General features: G+C 35.4%; 1 protein-coding gene across 1 annotated transcript in view; it reads right to left on the reverse strand.

Moving 5' to 3' along the window:
* The window catches only part of TMPRSS15 (transmembrane protease, serine 15), an 82,540-nt gene that overhangs the window by 16,676 nt on the left and 39,478 nt on the right, over positions 1–26,386 (reverse strand). The window contains exons 15-22 of the mRNA XM_004675305.1: positions 23,249–23,338; positions 20,605–20,727; positions 18,839–18,979; positions 13,013–13,123; positions 11,700–11,832; positions 4,246–4,341; positions 1,527–1,576; positions 1,202–1,376 (exon numbers count right to left, since the gene is read on the reverse strand). Of these exons, the coding sequence (XP_004675362.1) occupies positions 1,202–1,376; positions 1,527–1,576; positions 4,246–4,341; positions 11,700–11,832; positions 13,013–13,123; positions 18,839–18,979; positions 20,605–20,727; positions 23,249–23,338 (919 nt within the window). The remainder of the gene's footprint in view (positions 1–1,201; positions 1,377–1,526; positions 1,577–4,245; positions 4,342–11,699; positions 11,833–13,012; positions 13,124–18,838; positions 18,980–20,604; positions 20,728–23,248; positions 23,339–26,386) is intronic.

Genomic DNA, 26,386 nt, shown 5'->3' on the forward strand with positions numbered 1-26,386 from the left:
GCTTTGGGCCAATCCCTTTTGGGTGGACTCTTGCCCACGAGGGGATGGATCACTTCAGGTGTTTGATTTAGAAGTTACATTCTTTGTGTTCCGTATTGTATATTCACTGTATTAAAGTCCCTTTTCATTAAAGTTTTATATGTTTTGTCTTGTTGCAGCGGATGGCAGAACCCACTTAGAGCAGGCAGGTTTTGGGGGCTTTAAGGATGCCCCTCTCCCCCTGTCCTTAACAGAACTGGGGTGCCCTATAACAGACTTTGTTCTCTAACAGAATCGGGGTGCCCTATAATACATCCATCTGACAGTTTCTAATGTCTGTGTTGATAGGGAGTTGGTCTTTAATCTGATTAGCTACAGCTGCCTTGTCCATTCCTGCACACACCTGGTTCTTTCCAGAGAGATTACTGATGCTGTCTAGGGAGAAGCTCTTTTCTAGTCTCACATCTGAAGGTCATTCTCTGGAAGTCTCTCTCAGCTAGGAGCAGGAAATCATCTTGTGTCTTGAATCTTCTTTAAAGAAGTTACTTTTTTTCTGACCTAATTCAGAAAGGTTGTAATGAGATTACATAAAGAGGTTCCTTCTTTCATGCAAAAGCAGAAAATTAACATGTTCTGGGCCTGGGGATATTTATTTTCTCCTTTTCTTGCTGTCTTTCTAATTCTTCTCTGAACTTTAGGGTGGGTTTCCTCTACAGCTATCTGGGTTTATAGATAGGTAGGGTTGCTATTCTAAGTTTCACTTATGGGGAGCACCAAAATAGGCTTAACTTGAGAACTATATAGAGAATTTTATCCTAATCCACAAAATAGTGCTTATTCATACATTTCTAGGGCAGAATTTATTTTATATATAACTTGAGGGCTATTTTGATGCTGGCAATTTGTTGGCAATAAATTTTGACCTCACTGAATGATAACAGGACAATTGATATAATAAATACTAGTTTTACACCTTAAAATGCTTTCAGGTGAATAGACAAAGAAGTATATGTACCTGGGAAACATAGTATTTGATACAATTTTGTAAGGAAGAATTTTAATCAAATTTTCTTTTTACACATGACTTCATGAGTAAATGATTGGAAAGCTTATGATGTAAACAGCAGGAACATTGCCCTGATGTTTCAGGAGGTTAACTGAAATGCAAGCACAGTCTACTGAGCCTCTCGTGAGGGCAGGGACGCAGTGATGTCACACTCACCCGTACACACAGTGTGCAGCAGACACCAGCCACTCAGGGCTGACCAGAGAAGCACCACAGGTCAGCTTGCCGTTAAGGTACAGACTCACCACCCAGGGCCAGGCTCCTTCTTTGGCATTACTTCCTCCAACAATCTTCTGGTTGACTTCTTGAGCTGCCATTTTTTTCCCACAGGCTATTAAAAGAATTGAAGGAAGCATCTATTTTATTTTGGTGGATCTTCTCTGTTCATGACTATTAAGTGGCTCATCAATAAAACTTGAGGTTTAAACATACCAACTCTATTGAGAATGTCAAAATAAAAGTTGAAGGAATATTTACTTACATTTATGGTTACATTGTAACATAATCAGTGAATCCTGCAAACACTGTTTACTGTAACAGAAGAATAATTATATTTCAGAAATTGTGCACCTGACATTTTACAGAAAAATATAGTTTGGGTTATACTATTTTAGGAAAAAATAAATGGACTTTTAAATGTATCAGATTAAAATGTGGGGAGATGGTAATTTACCCTGGAGAAAAATCCTCAGTTTCAAATCAAACAGAGCTGAGTTTATATACTTAACTCTACCACTTAATTCTTTCTTTTTTTTTTTTTTAAGATTTATTTATTTATTCATACAGAACTGGGGTACAGAGATGCGGAGGGTGAGAGGATTCACCAGAGACAGAGTGGGGAACAGAACAGACAGATCTACGAAGTACACTGCTGAGGGGAGCAGCGGGCGGGTCAGGAGAGGTCTGCCACGCCATGTGGATCTCCTCCGGGGCAGGCGTGGATCGAACTCATGCGGAAGTGGCTTAAGCTTCTTAGTGCAGTGCTTTAACCTGCACCACCAGGGAGGGCCCCTACCACTTAATTCTTTATGTGATTTCTGAATAAGCTCTTAAATATCCGTGAGACTCAGTTTTGTTATCCATAAAATGTGAGTAAAAAGGGATTTATTGGAATTTTGTGAGAAGAAAAATTTCTAGTGCAATTATGCCTTAAACACAATGAGCATTCACTACATTGTGACTGTTGCTAGTTTGCTTGAACCGATACTGAATTTAATCATTTTTTAGTACAAAATGTGACACATTATGGCTAATCAGAGAACTATTCAATGCTCAACTCTATGCATGATATTGGACTTTATACCGAGTTCAACAATGAATAAATCACAGTCCCTGCTTTCGACAGAGCCAGATATGCAGATGAAAATAGAAATATATAAAAGAAATTGTAGGCATAAATAATTTAAAAACTCACTGTCTGCTTGAATACTTGGATGTCAACTTTCCCCCCAAAGTCAAGAATCCTACTTGAAACAAAAGTTTAAACAAAGAAAAATTGTTTCTAAAATGTGTTATACTTATCAACCACTAGAGGTCCGTATAGTACAAGACATCACGAACGTGGCCACTGTTTTCCTGCTGCAGCCAGCCACTGCAGGTACTGGTCACATTAAAACACTTCCACACAGATACATAATTTTAATGACTTCTATTTATGTATTTAACTGCATGTAATTGTGAATATTTTTCTAGGGGTTTGAAATTTTAGGTAAAAGCAAAAGATACAAAACAGATCTATATGAGATCATAAGCACAATCAAAGCAATTCAGTGCTTCTGTAATATACATGATAAGGTTTATTTGAAATTGCATGTATTCATGCTGTCTGACTGACATATCCTTTAGAAATAGAGGACAATTTCAAATCAAATATAATGGCATATACTTACATTTTGTATTTATATTTATATTTTAATAAGCAATGTCTTATTAAAGACATATAAATATAGGTATAAATATAAGTACTTATCATCCCCAAAGAAACCTCAATGAACTCCCCTTCTTGTTATCCTCTCATGTTTATCCTTTATAGATTCTTTGGAACATGTTATCAAGTTTCATTTAAACTCTTTCTACAACTATAATCCACATCAGTGAAATCTGTTCAAAGTAGTTCATTAAGGTGGCTCTGTGGTACAATGGATAGAACATTGGACTTCAAACTAGTTCATAATTCTTAGGTATAAAGCAATGCTTAGTTGTATGCAGTTGTTCTGTTATACGTAGAAAAATGATGCATTTCTTTTTAGTGACCACAGCAACTTAATATTTAGCCAGAAAATTAAACTGAATACCTCACTCTCCAAGTATTTGCATCAAAAATTTACCGCACACATATATATTGTCTTGGTACAGAAAAGGTGAGTGAAATCATTGTATTCATACTTTGTCTAAGTATATTTAGAGACATGAGAAAGAAGCAGAATCATCATCCTACGCTCTGGCCTGAGTCAGAGCTAGGTCAGCCCCCTGTGCAGGATAAAGGTGACAAATAGCATGCTCCTGGCATTTTACAGAAAAACAGTGGGAAGAGGGACAGGAGAAACGACATAATGTAAGCTAAACAGATATTTGAACACAAGAAAGATGCTACTTTTTGAAATAGTCTTAAATGTGAATCTAATTTTAAAGAACAAAAGAGCAGAGGTAGGCACAATTGAAGTCTGGACTTCTTAATATCTGTATTCTCTTTGCTAAGGCAGAGAAAATAACAACTTGACTTTCCCTTCCTTTCTTTTGATGATAGTTAATTGTGTTGCAATCATTAGTCTTATCAACTTTGGACCTATTTATCCCAGCTCTCATGATATCTTTCACTTGATTTTAACTGTTTATGAATCTGGGGTTAAGAACAAAAGGGTATGGAATTACAACTTATTAGACCACTACCAGCATGCTAGACAACTACACATGTTATATTTTATACATTCGGTAAGACAGTCAAATAATACATGTAGATATCATATACAGACCACATAGAACAAATTAATAAACATCTTAATAATCACACATTTACATTACTGTGTGTGTGTATGACTAAGTGATGTTATCATATAGAATCAATTAGATTCAGTTTAAGATTACCTTTACAAAAAAGTTAAATCAATTTCAAGGTTATATGGCTAGTTTGTGTTATTAAAACTTCCCTGACTTGAAAAGTTTATCTTCTTTCCAATTCGGGAGCAGATTTCAAGACCCACCTTGGCGTTAGTATTAAGCTGCCACTTGGTGCTGTGCTTACTGTTACAAATGGCCCACTTCCAGTAGAGAAAACTGGCATTGATGAATTTCCGCTCCTATGGGGAAAAATACATATGGAAAAAACAAAGCACAAACAAAAGCCATCAGTCAAATTTCTACTGGTTGAATGCCGTGGACACTGAGAAAACTTATGGACTTCCATTCAAAGAGATTAACACTTAACATAATTGTCAAGTATCTTACTATCCAGAAGATGGTACAATCAGAAGTAGAACCACCCATAATGATAGAAGATTTAATTTTAATTAATGTATCTGGCTTTATCACTTGATCTTTCTATTTTGTTCAACAGTTTCCATAATGTTCCACTTTAATGGCAGCCTCACAGAATTGCTGTATGTAATTTATTAAACGACTACCAGAGGTAACTCTATAATGAAAAGACTTTTCTGCATGGCAGGCAAACGTCTGTTTATCAAACATTTGCTCTTCTCATTTTCGTGAATTTTGTGCCTCAGGTTAGGATCAGCAGACACCTTATCCTGTCTCCTTAGTCACATCTTTTTAATGGAACACGTGTACACGTCTACATATTACAATCTGATTTTCTCCTATATATTTGTTTTTATGTCCATTTAATGGTCGAGCCACCAAAGAACTCAGAAGTGGAAGGAAGGAAAAGTTTTCCGCCCTTGCACTTGGGTTCCTAGGATCCTTATCTACTGAGTGCGGACATGCGGTGCGCGTTCTTCTAGTAGTTTCTCTGTTCCTGACTCTCCTTGACCAATGATTTTCAAGTGCGTTCTACAGCATTCGCCTCAGCTGCAAATGAGACCCACACTGTCAGGTCGCCAAGGTGGGGTGTGTCTTTAAATAAATCCTTCAGTTGATTCTGATACTTGCCAGCCAGGGAGTTATAGACACAGCCATATAGAAATCTATTTCTTTGCTCGTTCGGGGTCTGCTTCCTGGTGTCCAAAGGCATGGCTAAGTACTTGATGAACAATCTCTGTTAAGACCCTCCTGACTGCCTGGGAGAACATCTTGAAGGATAATTTACTAAAAATATGTCTCAGAGATGTGACTCTAGGACTCGTGTTCTAATTTCTCTGGAAATTCAAAGCAAAATGTGGGCACAATTTAATTGAAAAAATACCCAAAATTTATCTATAAATCAGCGTTTTAAACTAGTACTTATTACATGCCTACAAGTGGCATGTCACCATGACAAAACTGGCAGTTAAATATTGAAGCTAAATCAATGCTAGAAGAAATGAACTAAAGGCAGGCATTTAAGAATAAAGACTATGTGTTCAATGCTGATTATTCTACCCTAGAATTCTCAGTGTTGTTTTCTCTATCAAACAGAGAAACTGAGATGATATCTGTCTGGGGGGTGGGGCTAGGAGGAGACACACATATATTTTATATTCTGAGATTGTCTTCTCTCCATTTTTGGCTGAGATATAACATGAGAAAACAGACTACAGTTAGCAGTGCACATCAGCTATTTTGCATTTGCTGGAAAATGGGTTAAACTACTCTTTTAAATAAAAACGTATACAGTAATTGTGTCTTTAAGTTTTTATAGTAAATATGGATAGCAGCAACTTAACGGTGGTGTATAGGACCATCAGTTCATACACACACTTCCAGATGTCAGTGTGGATAGAAAAATGTGGAATCTAATTTGTGCAAGATGAGCTGCATTTTCAAATCCTGTCAAGTTGAACTCATCCTTTCAGACCGAACACAATTTATTCCGGTTTGTATTCACAGTAAACAGAATATATGTGGCAGAAGGAAGTTTGCAACAAACTTTTTCCCTATTGAAGAAAGTGATGGAAACAATAAAAATATATTAAAAGCGTTCTTGGCAGAAATGCCAATTTAGCAACTACATATTAAACCACAGTTTACATTTGAAAAACAAAATCTCAAAACTGATAAATTGAATCACAAGATGATATATTAGGTTAAAGTCTGTAATGTAAGTGTGTAACTGAGTACTTTCCTGCCTCAGTTTCCTTTGCTTGCAAGGAAACTAGTTATTTTTATAATTTTTTAAAAATACTTGTCATGTGCATTTTTTTTAAGTTCTGAAAATGCTACAGCTCTGCAGATTTCGATAATTGGGCCACACATTTGCAAAGTTGTTGGAAATAATAAAAGCTTGGTATCACACAGAAATGCTATTCCACACAGCATTACTTTGTTGACTCGCTAATGCTTTTGACTACCTAATCTAAACCTCCATTACCATTTTTATAAATTATGCACCCTTAGAGTGCTCCTCCACTTCAGGGGATCCTCATTCTATGTGAGCAGAAAGCCAATGAGAATGCAACAACTATTTTTTTGAATGTCATATATGGAGTATAAAAATACAACTGTAGATTATTTTCCAGAGAGAAAGAAGAAGGCTATTCAAGGTGTCTTGCATAGTATCAAATCTCCAGTTTCTTTTCTCGTGCTCTGCATATGGTTCCTTCTTTTGTCTCACTCCTCACACTGTATTTGCTGTGATAAGATTTCCTCCCTAAGGCAGGAGCTTAGGTGGGGTTGTTTGAGGCTTTTGGACCCAGGAAAGCTAAAGAGAATAATAACACATGTTGCAAATGCTGCAGCCAGGTGCTGTATTTCCTTTCACACCCCCCGAAAGGTTTAAGTAATGAATCGAGCCAGGTGGGATTAGCCTGAAAGGGTTTTAGAGAAGGTTGGGTCTTCCTTTTCAGATCGGAAGGAAGGAAGGAGATTGATTTGGCAAGACAGAAGGTGGAGGAGAGCAGTTGAACTGGCAGGGGAATGATGAAGGAGAGAGATGTGAGGCATATATCCCGTGGGGAGTCAGGACAAGTGGACAGTTAGGTATCCCCATGAGTGGACTGGACACATTTCAACGGCACTTGCTCATTCATTTACCATATTACAGCAACAGACTCAGCACAATTAACTCTTAGCATACAGGTATGCTTAATAAGTGTTATAATTTCTCTGACTTCACCTCTTCAAATTTGTGACATACAGAAGGCAAGAAAAAAATGGAACAAAAACTAATCTTCACCTATTCAGTTGTTTATTTTGGGGGAAACTATTTTATTAAGAATAATAGCAGCTGCTCTCTGTTATCTTATAAATGTAATGGCATTAAGAAGAAAACAAACTCCTGCAGTCTCCTACCGAGAACATGACAGATAAAAAAGCTAAGTAGGGAGACTCATAGAGACAAAATCTCCATGGACATTATAGTCTTAAACCCTGAACTATGACATTTAAAATAACATTTTTCAGCAGTTTATGGGAATTTATTTCTGAGTAAGATGTATATGATAGCCACTTCCACATTTGCCATGAAGTTTTTTCAATACATATATTTTTCCATGCATCGTTACTCCATAAGGACATAACATAAAATTTCCTTTAGAATTTTGAGTTGGGAGAAATCTGTCTCCCCTATGGTATGGTTAACATTTATCCTAGCTTCTCATGAAAATTATGCATTTTAAATTTTTTCTTTTGGTGTGAATTTCCAGGAATCTCAGACAGGGATATTAGTAATTGTACTTCTCCTGTATGTTCTATAATTTATCTCCTTATTTCTTTGTCTTATTTTCATCTATAATATTAACATTAGTGCCTATATTAATATTATAGATCATATTCTTTGTTTATCAATATCCTCAGTTTCTGTGGAAAACTATGTATATGGAGACTACAAGGAATGAAATGAAATAAGGGAGAAAAGAAGGAAGGGAAGAAGAAAGCATAAAATAAAGGAAAGAAGGCAAGGATGGAGCTAGAGAGGGACAAAGGAGATAAAAGTGGAAAAGGAAGAAAAGAACTTGAAGGAAGAGAGGACAAAGTAATTCTCCATTCTATTTATCAAGTTTACTTAAAATTGCCTTGGTCTCATAGAACATATAGCACTATTTATAGGTGGAACAGTTGAAAATAATTTTTATAAGGGAATAGAATGAACAAGAATTTTTATTGTTGTTAATTTTACAAGTTGAAAGTTTTCTATCCTTATCTGTTTCTATTTTAGAATATAGAGGCCTCCACCTCCCCAAAGAACCACACTGGTTTACGATATTGATTTGGGGGAAAAATATAATCTTCTGTTTTACATAATAAACTAAAAAGTATACAGAGCAGAAAACTACTTGTATGTGACTCAAACTCGTACTGATACATAAAAGGGATTTTCTTAACATTATATATATATATAAAACAGGGTAGTGTATTTTCCGAGAAAATGTTAAAAATCACAAAGTTTAACATTTATTGTTGTATCAGCGATTGTTTTCTCTCATACTTTGCTCAGACACATGAAAATGTCATTCAAAGTACTTTTTCACTTTACATGTGCTATAAATGACAGGATGAAAGTGCCTCATTTAAAATTGGGAAGGCCAATGCAGTGTGTCTTAGGGTTTCCTAGAATCTGGGGGGAGTTGCATTTTGTACCCCATCTGCCTAAATAGTTTTGAGACTACAGTGCCTTTTGAATAAATGGAGTCCTAAATTACCTTTTACTGTACCAAACACTTCCTTCTAAACTCACTGATTTCTTTCAGTTACTATGCGCCAGTCTAGACAAATGGTCATTAAGGCTCTAACTGCCTCTCAATTGCTAGGGCACTACAGAGACTACTCAATCAGGGCAGCCCCCAGATGAAAGCCTTTGCAGAGATTACTGGCTCATTTCTGAAGAAAGCCAGTGCCTGACCTTTATCAAAAACATTGGAACGCTGGACCAATGGTGGTGAGATGCACTGCTTGCTTTACAACACTAAAAAAAATGCCAGTCTTTGGCTCTCCAGCTGGAAGCACCATGATCCTCAGGAAATGAGGTCAGTGAACTAGAGAGTAAAATCTGGCTAAGTAAAAATCGTGTAAATAGATAGTACACAGTTGTGTGGAATTGGCTGCCATCCACTTCTCTCAGCCCATTTTCTAGAAAGCCTTCCCCGACATGTCCAAATTGAGTAGGTTCTCTTAGAGCACACTCTATTTATCATATATATTGCAATTATCTACAGTATTTATGTGCTTATCCCCACCATGTTGAAAGCAAAATGTGGAACAGACACAGTTTCATTGCTAATGCTTGGGCTTCTGATCCCAGTGTAATCTAAATAATGTATTTGTATTAGCAACTGTTGAAAACTAATAAAGATGTATGTGTCCTTTCCAGGATATTGTCTCAGACAATTGCAGAAATCAGCAGTATGCTATCACCCAGTACATACTAGTCAAATTCATTAAAAAAAAAAACAAAAAACTTCTGGCAAACAAAGGTTGATCATTTTGACCTTTGTAAATGATTCCTTTAACTCCATATATCCTCCAGGAAACAATCTAGTTAAGATTCACAAACCACATTAATCATGCTTGGAAAGGTGGCAGATTTCCCCCGCTCTGTGGGGGAAACCCAATCATCCAGGGCATCAGAGCATCAGTTGAGGAAATAACTGAAGTTACCAATCTTAGCCTAATTGTTACAGACTAAGATCCTGCGTCTGTGAAACGGGGCCTCAAGTATCACCAGTAATTTAGTAGTGGAAGTAAATGACCTTCTAGAACCTCATCCGGATGAAGTCACTCTGCAGTGAAATCAGTCCTCAAGTAGGAACCTGAGTCAATGACACTTATCTAATGCTTTACTAGTAACAATATAGGAGATAAAGGTCAGTTTCAGTTTCTTGTTGATTTCATCAAAAAACACTGTTATTCACCCTTCTCTCTAAAGTCTGAAAACCCATCTTGTTGAAAGGTATTGATAGAATACAAGCTATAATGTATAATCAAAGGGAATTGACACACACATGCACATATAAAGTGCAGGAAGATTCTAACAAACAAAAGCTAAATTGATGATTATTTACAAGACTGGATGATGACTCATTTCCTTGTGTGCTCTTGATAGGAATTGCCTTCCTGATGAGACTGACTTCACCTGCCTGATGCTTGGAGCTACAGAATTCTAAATGAATAGCATTTTAGGAGAAAAGGTGAGTTGAAAGATTTCAGTCTTATTGCAGTAAGTTTTGGGAGGTTCTTGATAATCTGGCTAGAAATCAACCCAATTCTCTATGATAAATGTCTATATGTGATGGTTAGGCCTATTTTGACTTGAGTATAGTATATCTTTCCTCATGTTCTAGAAATTAAACAGCTGTTACAGGATGGACAGAAGACCTAATCACTGCTTACAGTGCTATTTCTAGAGGAAAATATGTTTTGTGTTAAAAGAGAGCCACTTGAACATAAATTTTGAAAATGTGTATGGCATGAGAACTGTCTTTATGAACTACTAATTAGAAAGAGACCCATGTAAGGGAGGCAATTATATTTTATTTTAATTATCAAGAAATAGCTGAGACAACTGCCAAATGCTGAGTATATCATGGATGTGGAATCAAATTTTCCTTTGTAACTTTATATAGCTTTTTAGAACACGTTAGAAAACCATTTCCAGTGCAGCACTTAAAACATGATGGGTTATAACTGGACAAGTTAGTAAATTATACCTGTATTTACATATACATGTAACTTATATTTAATGAACAATTTGCTTCTTCCACAACATTTTTTAACACAGTATTTTGAGACAAGGATAAGTCTAGATGTCAGCAATGCAATAATGTATAAAATACATCTGATTCTTACCATGATTTCATAACTTACTACGGTAAGTGAAATAAACAATAAGCTGTTACAAGTGACAAGCGTATGTTACACAATATGGTTAAGTCTCCCCAATTATGAGTGCTGAAGGATCAGATGAAAAATCAGATAGCTAAATTGTATATCTAAAGGAAGTAAATTACAACTACTGAATATCTTCCATTTTCAACATACAACTTTTGTAACTGATAGGAAAGTAAAAACAACGGCAAATTCTATGTTTGATTCATTATATTATGACATTAGATTTGGAGGTACAGAAAATTTTTGGTTCATTGCAAATATGAATCACTTGAATTATCCTTCTTGGAAGTGTCTTAAAATTGTGTATATCCTTATACACAATCATTATATTGCAATGCATTTTCTAAGAGAACTATTGTGCACATGTTACAAACTTATTAAAAAATATGTTCCCTGTGGTAGGTGCCGTTCCAGTTAGGTACATCTATTATGATAAAAATGAAACATGGTGTTATTTTTTTTAAAAGATAATGTTTAGAAAATACTATGACAGGGGAAATCACTCAAGTGTAAGAAAACTACCATATGGATCACATAGTACAATATTTATAATGTAGTATTTCTATAAATTTCATAAATTTATAAAAAGGTTGTTGGCAGTGGCTAACTTATTGGGAGTGGAGTTAAGATTTGACTCCCTAGATTCATAACTGTCATCAATTTTAAATTCCTTTGAAAACCCAATTTGATATCAAAAAGTTTCAGAATCTCTGAAGAGGAGGCAAGTATTATTACTTACCCTAATCCCAGTAGTTGGCAAACATCATTTGAAATCTGCATGGTCCAGTTCTCAGCACAAGCCACATACCATACATTCTGAATTCTGAACTGCACCAAACCATCGTTCTTCGTTGTTGAATTGAAAAGACGCACTAAAAAGATTAGATCACATACAGGGTCATTTGGACCTAAGTAGATCAGATGGACTAAGTAAATGATGGACTCTAAACTAAATGTGCAATGTTTAGAGTTTACAGTACTACAGAAAGGCTATGTTGAAAATATAAATTTGATAGACTTAACTTTGCTTTTTCATGTAACTAAAAATGAGCAAGGCAGAGATAGATAAGTTCATTGCATATCAATGAAGGAAAACAGAAAGTACAGTTATGTCTTAGAAACATAGTCTCTAAAAGTAGGGAAACTAAAGTTCAGGGTCAGTATAAGGCAGATTTTCCTATTTATTTTTCCAGAAGTTATTTTCAGGCCATTTGTTCCTTTGTCATTTTGAGTTCTATCTTCTCCATCTATAACCATTTTGGACAGGCATTCAGTCCATTAATGGCCAGGTAGGAATTGGGCCAACCTAAGCTAGTTTATCAAATAAGTAAAACATCAGCAATGGCTGTTTTATCCACAAACACCATATTGTAATTCTGTAAGCAAACATTATTGTTCATATATTTTCTCTATTACACGAAGAGTAAGGGCGTTATTGACTTAGATTTAGACAACTTTGTCTTTAAAACAGTTCAAGCCCTTGGCAGTCAATTAGCTTCATCAAGGGTTGGTTCTCTTAAGGCTAAAATAGAGATAGTTTCCGCTATATTAAGATTTTTTTTAGGGCACTTAGTTATAGTGCTTGACACATAATAAGCATGTATGTAGAAATAAAAATAAGTCATAGTCCCAATACTCAGGTTATAAACTACAGGCAGAGTGACTAACTAAAACTTAGAGGCAAAGGAAAACTGTACTGAAGGGCCAAGAATGCAAAAGATCAAGTCTAAGAAAATCAATTATAAAAAAGCATAATTTTTCTCTGTATGTAGGCAAAGTACAGAAAATAACATTCAGGATGTCTGGTGTGGGCTCCTGTCTATGTGATGATTTATGTTTTTATGTGCATATATATTTTCCTAGACATAAAGTTATTAAATATAGTAAATAAACAAGCTAAAACACAAGGTTTTCTTGTTAACTTTTCTTCTAACCAGAATGGGAGGGGGGCAGAATTGCTGAATTGCTAGTAAGCACATTCATAATCTTCTATTAATTTATAACCTCCATAGGCTATAGCAACAAAAGTATTATTTTGAAGAATAAACCTACCACAATGTTTTTCATCTGAGCCATCCTGACAGTGTGGAACACCGTCACAGAGATTCACCAGTGAAATGCACTCTCCATTCATACACTGAAAATGATGTTCCTCGCAGGGCACTATGGGGAAAAGAATATTTATTGTAAAGGATAAGGAAATGAAAGGTGATTCTGGAGTACCTGTCTCATATCTGTCCCTGACACAGCAGCTCTTTGCCATAGCACATGGTTGAGCTTGCTTTTGTATTAAGACTTAGTGGTTCAGAATAACTCAGCAATAATAGTGCTGAAACCAGAGGTGACGTGAGAAGAATGTGGCTAAAACTGTAGGCATCACCTTTGCAACAGAGCATGGGTCAGTTCTAAGAGATGACTGAGGTGTAGCACACGCTTCTTCATCACAAACTCTTGGTAGTATTTCTTCAATAAATACTTCCATTTCAAATTTGCATAAGCAGCAATCATTGCAGTATGTGACAGAGCACAGAGAGATTGTTTGCTTTCCCATCCAGATGATAACAAACCTTTATGATGTAGAAGTGTGGATGTTGTCATTTGGTAGAACTACAGTTGGGCCAGGCTGTTGACAGCAAGTTCAATCCAAATGGTATTCGTAGAGAAAAGTATCCCAAAGACCTAAAGCTCTACAAGCAGTGATTTGATAAGAAGTTGGGGGTAAAGTTTCAAACAAGTAAGGAAGGTGTAGACTCATGAAAATAAAATTGACATGTGAAGAGACAGGGAAAGGTAAGAGGCTGAGCAAAGTAAGAGGCTGAATGGCACTGAACTGACAGGACAGCAGAGAGTGGTTGTTTCCAGAATGGTCTACTGAAAAATATTTATGTTTAAAAGGAGTGGGCAATGACTGTTTCTGGAATTGTTTATTTGGTCTTGAAGAGGCCCATTTCTCCAGGAGAGAAGGGTTTGCTTCCCTCACAGTGTTTCCTACCATGACCTAGGAGGACTAGACTGCTCCTTGCAGATCAGTTTGTAGAGAACCACATGGGACTTGAATTCCCTGCAAAGGTAGATAGATGGTCATTGGGTTTGGAGAAGTTAATGTCTCTTCCTCTCATTTGTCTTCAGCATACTGAGAATCATACTGAGAAAAGTTCCGGGAATATATGACCTTGATCTGAACTGCAATTTAGCTATTTTTTTTTTAACCTGGGACAATGCAATACTGTTTCCTTAACTGTCAAATGGGGAAAAGAACTGTTTATATATTAAAAGTGTATTTAAACAATGATAATGAAATTCCTGTAATATATCTCACTAAATAAACAATATTCTTAACAAAATAGTGACATTTACAAAAACCTCTCATTTTACTGATAGCTAACGTTCTTATTCCCATAGCGAGTGGTGGTTCTTTTCCCTGCTGATAACCAAATAAGCAACCAAAAAATCAGGTCTAAGGCATTCTTCTGAGTATCTTCTAACAGTGATTGAAGCTCTTTAGATACTTGATTTTAAACTTCAAAAGATTTTATATTTCTTCAATCAGAATCTAAGTTGCTTTAAAGAAAAAATGTTTTAAGGAAGACAAGGCTGGTCTGGTTGTTTTGATAAATCTTTATTCCATGAGCAAAGTAGGTTGCACATCTCTGATATAATGCTATTATGGAGGCTCTTGTAAATGTAATTGTCAATTTGTTTCACAAACACATACTTTTTAAACAAGATTAGAGGGATGATAAATGTGTAGAGATAATGACATATTCTACAGGCAAAGAGTTAGTATTTTAACTGACTTTATAATACCTTCCCTGTATTAGTCTTTTAGAAAGTAGGAATGCTTAAATCTAGGCATACATATGTTATTTTAAAATCTATGCTTGGTATATTTTTAAAAGGTTGACAGCACTAATAACATATCCATGATCAACTATCTTAACATACTTTTACAATGCAAGTCGCCACTAATTTTTAAATTATCTCATTACTTTGTTTTCATAGCTTGATGAAATTGTGATGTAGAAGAGTTCTTAAAGTGAATAATTGAATCATAAATAAATTTATTGATAATTTTACTCTTTTACTAGTATAGTCAGGCTGTATTTTACTGGGAAAGCATATATTCATTGAATGGAAACAAGTTTAATTATCTGAATAAAAATATAAATGAAAATGTGGAAATATCTAAAAATTATAATTCACTTTTTGTGGTCTAGCCCATGCTACTAGCAGTATACTCTATGAATTCATAAATATTAGTTTACTTAAGATGTCCCCATTGGATGAAATGATGCTGAATGGGGTGAAATAATCTATTCTTGATAAACTGAATAAAAAATATAATTTCTGAGAAGAGGCATAAGTGAACTCAACATTTTTTTACATGCATGAACTGAATGGATTCTTTGCAACATTTAATAGTTTAACTTCATTAAGAGTCTTTAATTCAAAAGTTTCTCTGTGGCCTCTGAAATCTCATTTCTGATCATTTTATGCTCATAATAAGAGAGATAAGAAGAAATAATGCTAAGATCTGAATTTACCAATCTTCTTTTTCTGAAGTCTCCAGTAAGACCATATGCCTGGTTTAAAACAGAACTGAGTTGGGCCTCCCTGGTGGTGCAGGGGTTAAAGACAGTGCTGTCAAACTATTGCAACCACTATTATCACCTGAGTTGGGTCCCAGCCAGGGAGCTGACCCACATGGCACAGCAGACCTCTCCTGTTTTGCCTACTGCTCCCTTGGCAGTGTATTACAGTCAATCTGCCTGTTCTGCTCCCCTCTCTGTCTCTGGTGAATCTTCTCATGCCCCCTGCACTTTTGGTCTATGACCCAGTTCTTTGATCCATATAGAAATAAATATTAAAAAAAAAAATGGAACTGAATTGATTTCTATGGCACATGCCACACAATATAGGGAGGGCTTGACCCCCTGGATGTAATCAGCTGTCACCTGCACAGTTGCCTGAGAACTACAGTTGAATTCCAAATGAAGACTCTGAATATCAGAAAAGAGCAAGGAGGAGGTAGTTACAGGAGACTGATCTTAATAAATCCAAATCTCATAGACTCAAGCTAATGTAAATAGAAAGGTTAAAATAGGATAAAGCGAGGAGATAAAAAACACCTCATCCAATTGTTTCACACTTCAATTTAATGCATTGCAAGCGGCCCCTAACTCTCTCCTAAATGAAGCACATCAATGCTGAAAGCTTGTGCTATGTCTTTTATATTTTTCAAAAATGATCACCAGAGTAGAGTTGCATATAAAGAGAGATGTGTGCCTCATCTCTTTCTATTACCAGTTTGATTATCTTCCCTGCCAACTCCCTGCTTCTGTAATTGCTTTTCAGTCGTTAGTGCAAAAATCTTGCTGAGAAAAGACTGTGCTGATGACAACCACAGGCTCCATTTCCTGTTCTCTGGCAGCTTCTAGCCACATCCAGCGGGATGTGAAGCCACATTCCCAGCGTATTCACTACCACGGGTGGCCGTGCAAGAGCCCATGTTACCTCCAGTCAAGAGAAATTGCTCTTAAAATGACCTATTTCCTAAACAACGTATTAATAGTAACTGCAAACTAGAGCCAACAAATAGATGCAACTCCTACACCATAAATCCGGTATCTATTTTGTATGTGGAGTGATGGATTCTATTTGCTTGGCTTGGCTTGAAAATAATTTTTCAAAATCCTTTATGTTTTACTTATCTCATTATAAGAATCTATTAAAAATCAATAAATAACATTCTGATGGAAGAGATTTGTTGCTGCCGTCCTTTACACAATATACTCTTTTCTTTGTACTGTTTGATTCATTTATAATTTAAAATATGGGTTTCAAGGCATCTATTTTCTAAAATTTGTCTTAAGATGCTTTCATTTTTATAAATGAGGTAATGCTCAATAATGGTTTCAATTATTTGGATTTATAGATAAATTTACCTTATCCTCTATTGGAACTTTTAGTTTCTTTCTTTCTTTTTTTTTTAACTAGATGAGTTAGTTTTATTAGTCAGCTCCAATTTTTAACAATATACTACTTCTTTCCATGATATAATTCTTGGACTAAAAGTTGGGAGGCTTTTCCTCCAGCAGTATAAGTATTTGGTGTTTGCTGACTCTATTTTATAATACTTTGAAGAAATTAGCACATAATTCTATTATATATAAATGTGAATTATATTATGTTCACTTATTATTGTTGAAGCAGCTTTTCCTCAAAAATGTAGAAATACCACTGCAGTGTTTTTATGTATGCATGTAATCATTTGTTTTTAAAATTTTTGTGTAGAAGAGCTAGAGTAAAGGCCAGAAGTGCAATGGTGGGGGGTGGGGAGATGATTCACCAGAGATAGAATGAAGATCAGAACAGGTTGATCAAAATACACTGCTGAGGGGAGCAGAGGTCTGCTGCACCATGTGGGTCACCTCCCTAGCCTGGAAGCAAACTCAGGTCACAGCAGTGATAGTGCTGAGACTTAACTCCTATGCTACCATAGAGACCTTGTTTTTAAATATTCATCACAAAATGAGTAAAATATAACACTGGTCTAATTTCTAATAACTTTGTACAGTGATTATATTTATCTTGCTTAGGAATTTGCCCAAAACTTTTCCTTTTGAGCTCTAAAACTTAAATAGGAAATTTTATAGCTCTGATTCCTGCTAATACATTTCTTACAGAAACCAACAGGACTGAGGTTTTAGGTCTCTTTAATCAGATCCAGAATATATATAATTTTCCCCCCATTTTACCTTTTACAGTTAGTTGTGATTAATTATTTTCCTTTTGGAAGTCTATTATTTTAAAGTAATCATGTGTTAATGTTTTTCTTTCATGCCCATGACAGACTCTCATGTTTCCACAACTTATCTATTAATTTTGCATTTTTCACTAGGCTTTTGTGCAACAACTTTTGTGGAAAATGTGGGTATTTTTAGTGCCAGAGACTTTGAGTAGGTAGGCTATTGGCCAAGACATGTGCCATGCAAATTGTTAGCAAAGGCCTCTAGTCAACTCAGAAGGAACAATCCAATTGTGGTAGAATTTCAGCAGAAAATTGCTCTGCCAAAGGTTGTCATGGTTTTCCAGATTTCTTGAGGGAAACTGACTTGTTATATCCCTCTTGACATATTTGGACCTAAAGAAAACCACTATGTTATCTGACAACAACTTGAATAAATTAAATATTATATTGCAAAGAAAGCAGCAAGATCTACATTTTTTTTGGTAGATTATTGAATGCAAGGAATTATCTTATACCCTCTATTAAGGAATGTAAAGACACAGATATATGGTTACAGACTTAGATAGTTATGATGAGCAGGCAGGCTACAATTTTTTCCCACTGCTTATATATTAAATGTTATAAAAAGGCTAGGGTCAGAAGGTTGTACATGTCAGTGAAAGCATTAAATTCCTTCATCCTTCATGATAGCAGAGATTTTATGATGGCTGTCTCTAAGAATTTAATGATGTTAATTTTTAAGTTGGATGTTTTTGGCATTCAAAAGGCTCAGTTGTCTGTCTCCCTGATCTCTAAAAGTACTTTTGGCAAAGGGAACATGATAGTCTTCGTTATATTTCCAAGAACCCCACTTTTCATGTTTAAAATGGCATTTTCCAGTGAACAAAATTCATGATTCCTCAGACACAGAGATTCATGTAGATGTGCTGACAAATATGAATTGCTGTTCTGAGTAAATTTAGGTAGTGGTTAAACTGATACTAAGGAAGGAGGAAAATCGTTAAGATGAAGGACAATGGATGTATTAAAGTAAAGAGCTTCAATCATATTTAGATCTTGAAATTCTATATGTCTTTATTGTTTTGCTCCAAAAGTTGCAGCACAGCATATTATATGAGGACACTTACCTGGAATCCCCAAGTGATAGCCAGTAGTGAAATTTGCTTTAAATCCCCCCATTGCCCCATTATCGTCAGAGATGAAAATCACAGACATTCTGTTAGTGGTTGAGAACACATCCTCTACTGGACCAGACCCTGTGTATACAGCTGCCCCAAAGGAAAATGAATAAAATCAGAAGATGATCCTTTTAATATAGAAGGAAATATCACCCATTTTATAGTTCTGTCACCTGCAAGTTGGTTTGCTCATGAAGTAGCTATGTACAAATAAATATGGACATTCATTTAGATTTTAGACACGACTCTTAGGAAAGCCAATTACTTTGTTGAGCTTTTTCAGCATTATATGAGGTTCCTGGAGCCAATTTAATGATGTTGTACCCATTGTCTGACTTAGTACCACTATTATTCAAATCATGATTCACCCAAATAGTGATTTTTATAAAACATAGTTAAATTGGACAAACTTATTTCTTATTTTTGTGTGTGAGTTGAATCATTAAACCTATAAGCTAATAATTTGAAGTATGAAGAAATGAGATATATAGGTAGTATAAGCCTGAATGATGTTTTTCAAATGGGGACTTCATAAACAATGAAATATTATTCATTAAATGCTAAAGGCTTGAGCTAGTTAAAAAAATAATAATAAACATCCATCTTAGTAAGTATTTTATATTGGAATCTCCAAAACTGATTCTGTTTGAAGAGAACATCTTGTCTACAAACTTGAAAACCATGACTATGAGATCCTTTTAGAGTTATTATTTATGTGTCTATAACATACAAATATTAAGAGGGTACATGGTAAAAACGAGTTAGTCTTAGGTAATGAGAAAATTGAAGTTTTTATTCGAGAGCCAATGTAATTTGAAAGTGGCAAAGTGACTCAAAATGTGTCTGTAACTGTACAGATGAAACCCAAGTTTGAAATCCTTAGCTCTTGCTGGTACTAGCCTCCAAAAATTTCTTCAAGCCTTTCATTGTTTATTTGTTCTGAGTGTGAATCTCAAACCCCTTCCCAGAAATCTTGCATTCTAGATATTTGTGAGATGTTACAGAAGAAGCCAATATCAGGAGTGATGGGTTCCTGAGGCTTGGAAACTCCCCATCTTTGCTCCCTCATTTTGATAGCAAGAGCCCTGTGGGCTTTTCCTGCTCTGGTTGCAGCAACCATGTGACTTCAACCTGTGTGTATAGGAGTCCAAAGCACAGGTAAATAAAACAGTTTTACTTGTAAAGTCTGTTATTTCATGCATTCCTGTTGACCCCTTAGTCTTCATTATTTAATTTTCAATAAGTGAAAGTAAAAAAATCAACTTCGGTTACGTTAAGCATCGTTTTCGGAAACTTTTATAAGAAACTAGTACCTGAGACACAGACAATCAGAGAAATAATGAAATGTAAGTTCAAATAATTTAGAAATGTTCATATCAAACTATTTTGTATGAATACAATTACTATGAAGTGAAATAAAACTTGATATAGTAGTTATATTTAGTCATCTGATGCACTCATCATATTTGGAAAATTGCATAATGGGTGTCGACATTATTTCTTGTTGTCTAAGAATGATCAAGAAGAATATAATTCTGTCATTATTGAAAGCCCTTCCTTCTTCATATTGAAACTTCCTATAGAACTCAAGAAGTTATTTTATTCCTATTTTCATTTTTCTAGTTGTAAAGGTGATTACAGTTATGGAAAAGTGCTTTTCCCATCATGTAGCCTTGAGTCATGCAAACTTCACAGTATTTCAATTGTAGACTTACCTAAGAGAAGGGAATCACCTTCACCATCTCTGATTTCAACTACATCATAAATACTTTCTAAATCAAATTCTTGAAAATGAAGTTGGATATTCTTTCCCTTTTGTGCATTTAAATTCCAAATACCTTAAAAGTAATAAATGACAGTACATAGATTAGAAAATACTTCTTTTGATTTCTCTTAAAATTCTCGCTCTCTTGAGAATTTCAAATCATCTTAAAATATTTTTTACATTTCATAAAAATCAATAATCCTTTTTGTTTGTTTATGTTTATAGGAGGGAATATATTGGTCTCATTAAGATTGCAGTAAAGTTTCAATTAAATTTGCAATTGAATTAGTTTCATTTTATATAAAGTGGAATGTTTTAATCAAACCTTGCAAATAGCCTTTTACTCTTACCATGTAAAATTTATAAAATGTCAAAAGGTTATTAATAGTCTATTTCCATTTATTTTATTTTCCATGAATAAATCTAGAGGAAAATGAGGTGATTAAAATGCAATTTGTAAGGCAAATAAACTTTAATATTTTAAAGTGACTTTTTTTATTAATATGTAGTATGCTGGTAATTAATTCTGGAAAAAAAAAACACAAAACCCCAGCTTTAATATCATAGTACCCTCTTTGTTCTTTATTGATTTATTAAACAACTTAATTGTTAGAATCTATCTAGGCCCTTTCCTCATTCTGTAAAATAGTTCTCATTCTTTCTTAAGGAAAAAAATCTCCTCAACGTAGTACTTAATGACTTTCAAGTCTTTATTTCCTGCACTTTTTTTGAGAAGTAGATAAATGTATCCAATTATAGATGTATGCATTTCAAACCTAACATAATAAAAAAACACAGTGAACTAACTCTCCCAAATTCATTCTTCTCATTCTTCCTATCTCAGTGATAATGCCACCAGTGACTCACCCACAGCTGTCTGCACCAGAAATCACACCTTTCCTGACCCTCTCCTCCCATAGTCTATCAATAGCCACAGCGGTCAATGCTGCCTCATGTAGCCCTCAAATCCCATTGACTTTTCCACTCTATTGCCACCAGAGGAGTAAAGTTAGCTTATCATTTCCAAATTGGTGATGCTGATAACTGCTTCCTCATCTAGTTCTGCCAAAATGGGTCCATCTAAAATATGCTTGATTTTATCACCACTTTACTGAAGTTTCCTCGGTGTTCTCAGAAAAAATGCAAATGGTTTAACAAGGCATGAACTTCCTTCATGCTTTCAATATTTTTATTACTGTTACTTTATTTTGCTTAGAGATTCAAGAAAAGGTCAAAATATCCTGTCTTTGAGCTTTCATGTTAAGTACCACTTCTACCCTGCCTTAGCATCTTGCCTTGATCCCTTCCACAGTACCTTGGACTTCTGTGAGGTCTGACAACTCATCTGAATCCCCACCTAGACAGTGTTTCTTCTTTTTTCTGTGTGTGATCAATAAACATTTGTTGAATAAATCAATGAATTTAATAAATGTCTCTAAATTGTTCTTGTCATGTTCCATTGCTTCCTGCAGTTTTTAGACCATTACTTTGTACAAATGATATGTTTAAAAAATGTTTTCAACAGAAAGTAGAGATAATAGCCTCTAGTTCTCCATATGAGTCAAATTGAATTTATTGCTGTTGATTTTTTTGGATCAGAGATCTTCTTATAATAGTGACTTTATTTTCCTGTGAAATTGATACTTGTCTCTGGATCACTTAAAGGAAGGAAAGTTAACGTTTTCAGACAATTCATTTTTCACTGTCTTTAGTGTATTTCTTTCCCGGTAGAATTCTCCATTTAGACAGTGGAGCTAAGTAGATATGGCCATGGGCATACGTCTGCTCCCCAAAGTACTAACATGGGATGGGGTCTTTGAAGGATGAATAGAGGAATGGACAGTTTGACATATTCTCCCTGCAGTTCTTTTCATCTTCTCTAGTTAGGAATGTTCACTAGAGATAAGTCTCATACAGTTCTAATAAACCATATTTCTCTTAAACTTGGATTTTTCATTGATTTAGTGATTCATGATTTCACATTTTAAATTGGGAATCTGATCACATCAATCTAGCTGACTGTTTTCCTGACTCTAGTCTATATTTACTATATGTGTAGATGTCACAGTTGGTGCCTGGCTTTTTATAAGTTGTATTTTAGTCTATAAAATTGCAAACTTGTTATATACATTATTAGTATTCTATGTGTAATCAAGGAAAGTAATTAAGAGCAGTATCTGGAGTAAGGTTGTCTTATTCACTTAGCATTTTCATTCAATTCCTTTTTAATTTCAGACTTATAATATAGCATATGCTTCAAAGAAAGATTGTGAGACTTGGTTAGGATAGTGTAAATTAAGATCTGGCACAATATCTTGCATGAAATAAATGCTCAAAAAAAGTTAGTCATTCTAATTGTTACTTCTGTTGTTTTCGTTATAATAAGCAATCTCATAGATGTGATAGTATACCCACATTTGACAAATTTACTTTGCTGTATCTAGTCTTGACATATATGTACATAGTATATGTATATGCATATACACATACATGTATATACACACATGCGTACATCTATGTGTCTATATACATTACATACATATATACACATATATGTTTCTTATAGTCATGACTAGAAAAAGGAAATGACTCACAGAAAGCCTTATTTGGGTAGCTGTTAGGAAAGTTCATAGATGTGAAAGTTGAATTTGTTTCCCACAGTTCAAAAGGCCCTCCACAGTCCGCTGAAAAGGAAAGCAATTAAAAAATCATTAGTAAGTTAATATTTATATCAGAAGGATGATATGCCAGCAAATTTCCAGGCACATTTCTTGGAGTAATAGTTTTTACAGATAGATTTTAGAGGTTTTCATAAGGGAAAACTTGGCAACATAAGAAAGGAAAACAAAAAGCCCTCTTTTCTGAAGGACTCAAAACCTTAAGTAACCTAATGTTCCCTGAGAATCTCCAAGAAGTCATAATAATATGCAGCACTTCCCAAATTTCCTTGGCAAGGAAACAGCTTTCCTGGATGTTTTTCTAAAATTTATTTATTTATGCATACAAGAACTGGGGTGCAGGCTAAACCCAGACACAGAGTGGGGACCAAAATACACTGCTGAGGGGAGCAGCAGGGAGCAGGAGAGGTCTGCTGAACCATGTGGGTTACCTCCATGGCGGGGATGGAACTCATGCTGCAGTGGCTGTGGTTACGCTTCCTAGTGCTGCACTTTAACCCATTGTGCCACCAGGGGGCGTCTTTCCTGGATATCTTTTACAAATAGACTTCATGAGATAAAGGTATCAACTCCTATTATAGAAAAAAAAATCCTATTGTCGAGAACAAGTCTTCTATCTGCCATGACGTTATATGAAGAGTTAATCATTGAAAATCCAGCACTTACTATTTTCATTTTACTCTATTTTCTTTCTTTCTGTAGTGGAGATGTAGCATGTGCTTCTGTTGAGAGGAGTCAAAGACTCATGACATGTAACTCTGGATCTCAGTCATGCTCTGTTGTAGACAAACCACCCTCACTCACAGAGCAAGAATCCAATAGCTTGCCTGGATGGGGACCTCTATCCACTAACAGTTGTTCAAATCTTTCATTTTCTTTTTCTTTGCAATGTTCTTTCAAGTTTAATATATTACTGATCTATTCAAATATGTCCATTAATTACAAAAGAGGGAGACAGGTACGGTTTATTTTCACATGAAGAACCAAAGTTGGTTGTTTAGCCCTAAATATAATGTCATGTCTATGACACTTACCACATTAACGTTTATTTTATGGTTTTAAAATGAAAAATGACCTAAGTAGTGACTAACAAGAGCAAACGTGTGGCAGTACAGAGTGATTATTGGGCCCTCCCTGGGAGCACAATGAGCTCAAAAACAGCACTGTGAGCTATCTGCATCCACTACAGCATGAGTTTGATCCCCGGCCATGGGGCTGACCCACACGGCATTTCAGTCAGTCTGCCTGTTCTGCTCCCCACTCTGTGTCTGGTGACTCCTCTCCCCACACACCTGTGCTCTCATTCTTGTATGCATAAATAAATACATCTTTTAAAAAGTGCTCTATAAAAGCTGGGGGAAAAAATAATGCTATTAGCTAGCCAGTCATTGTTCCTTTTGTTTTTGCTTAAACAAATCAGTGATCTGGAACCAGAAAAGTTCTGTTCAAATAAGAATTTCACTGAACCAGTCACAAATGGCATTAGGAGGAGATTGTTCAGAATGCACTTGATGGTAATTAACATTTTCTGCTGTGCTAAATATTGTTCCACTTGGAAACTGGAACAAATATCTCTGGGGAAAATCTAAAGCTTGTATTTTCAAATCAGATGGTTAATCTATCATTACAGTTTCTTTTTTGTTATAATGTGCAGCGCTATCATGCTTCCCTGTTACTGAGGTATAACTTACTACTTGCCTTAATTTTGTGGTCAGTGTTATGTGAGAACGTATGGTACTTTTCTGCTTTTGTTTCAATTTTATGAAAGTCACTCCATTTGATGAAATGTTAACGTTTTCTTAAATCGTTCTACAATTTACTCTCTTCTTTAAAGTTCCTGTCCCTTATTTTTCTTATTTGCTACTTACAGGATAAATAATTATGTCTTTTAAGAACCAGTATGACAATGTAACTGCTCTCTTCATGTTCATGGCAGCTCATCTGTTATGATCTCAAACACTAGTCTTTATCTTTAGAACTTCAGAGTTATTAAAGTCACTCTCTGACTAGTTTTTTTTTTTTTTTAAACTTAAAGATTGAAACCTGGAAAACATAGTTTGGGAGTGAAAGCCAAATTTGGTTACATTCACCAAAATGATTTGCTGATGTGACTATGGGAAGTGTTTCAAGTCTGCATGAAAGGAACAGAAAAGAAAAAGTACTGTGATTGTGGTTTCATGTCTACAACAGACACAAACTTCTGTGAGCTTCAACACAAGCAATGGTGTGGAGTCAAATGAGCTCCCGACCACAGCCCAGGCACAAGAGGGATGTTCTTACATCAAAACTGCAATGGAGGGACAACATAGTCCTGATATGATTTATCATTATACATTCATATATATATATATATATATATGTACATGTATATATACATTCCTTGCAGTCTACAAGCAGTATGAAATGATTGTCTCCCTTGACATGATAAGATGGATAGTAATTTCTCTTTTGCCCCTGAAAGGCTGAGTTTCCAATTTGAATTAAGAACACAGGTAGTTAGAGACTCCATTTTGTTCTTTTGAGCTAAAGACCCCAAAGGACACCAGAAATCCTGATGAATGCAACATATGAATGGCTCTCTGATGGAGTACATTGCAAGCTTTACAAAGGCACCATGGGTCCTCCTTGTGGCACAAGGGGTTAAAGCACAGCACTAAGCAGCGATCACAGACACTGCAGCACTGGAGTTCGATCCCCCACCAGGGAACTGACCCACGTGGTGCAGCGGACCTCTCCTGTCTTGCCTCTGCTCCCCTCAGCAGTGTATCTCAGCAAATCTACCTTTTCTGCTCCCCACTCTGTGTCTGATGAATCTTCTCATTCTTCTCCCCTGCACCTCTGGCCTGTACCCCAGTTCTGTTTGCATAAATAAATAATCAATAGACTTTCATATAAAAAAGAAAAACAAAGGCACCACAGCAGGAAAAACATCTTCTGTCTGATCTATGTCTTTGCATATTCAAAGGCTAAGCCCAATCATTATCCTTAAAGTATTCTGAAAATATGCTTGGTGGGTTTGAAGTTTAACCAAACTCCTTTCGAGATTTTTTTTTT

The sequence above is a fragment of the Condylura cristata genome, unplaced genomic scaffold (assembly GCF_000260355.1).
Source record: "Condylura cristata isolate star-nosed mole 26May11 unplaced genomic scaffold, ConCri1.0 scaffold00003, whole genome shotgun sequence".
NCBI lineage: Eukaryota > Metazoa > Chordata > Mammalia > Eulipotyphla > Talpidae > Condylura > Condylura cristata.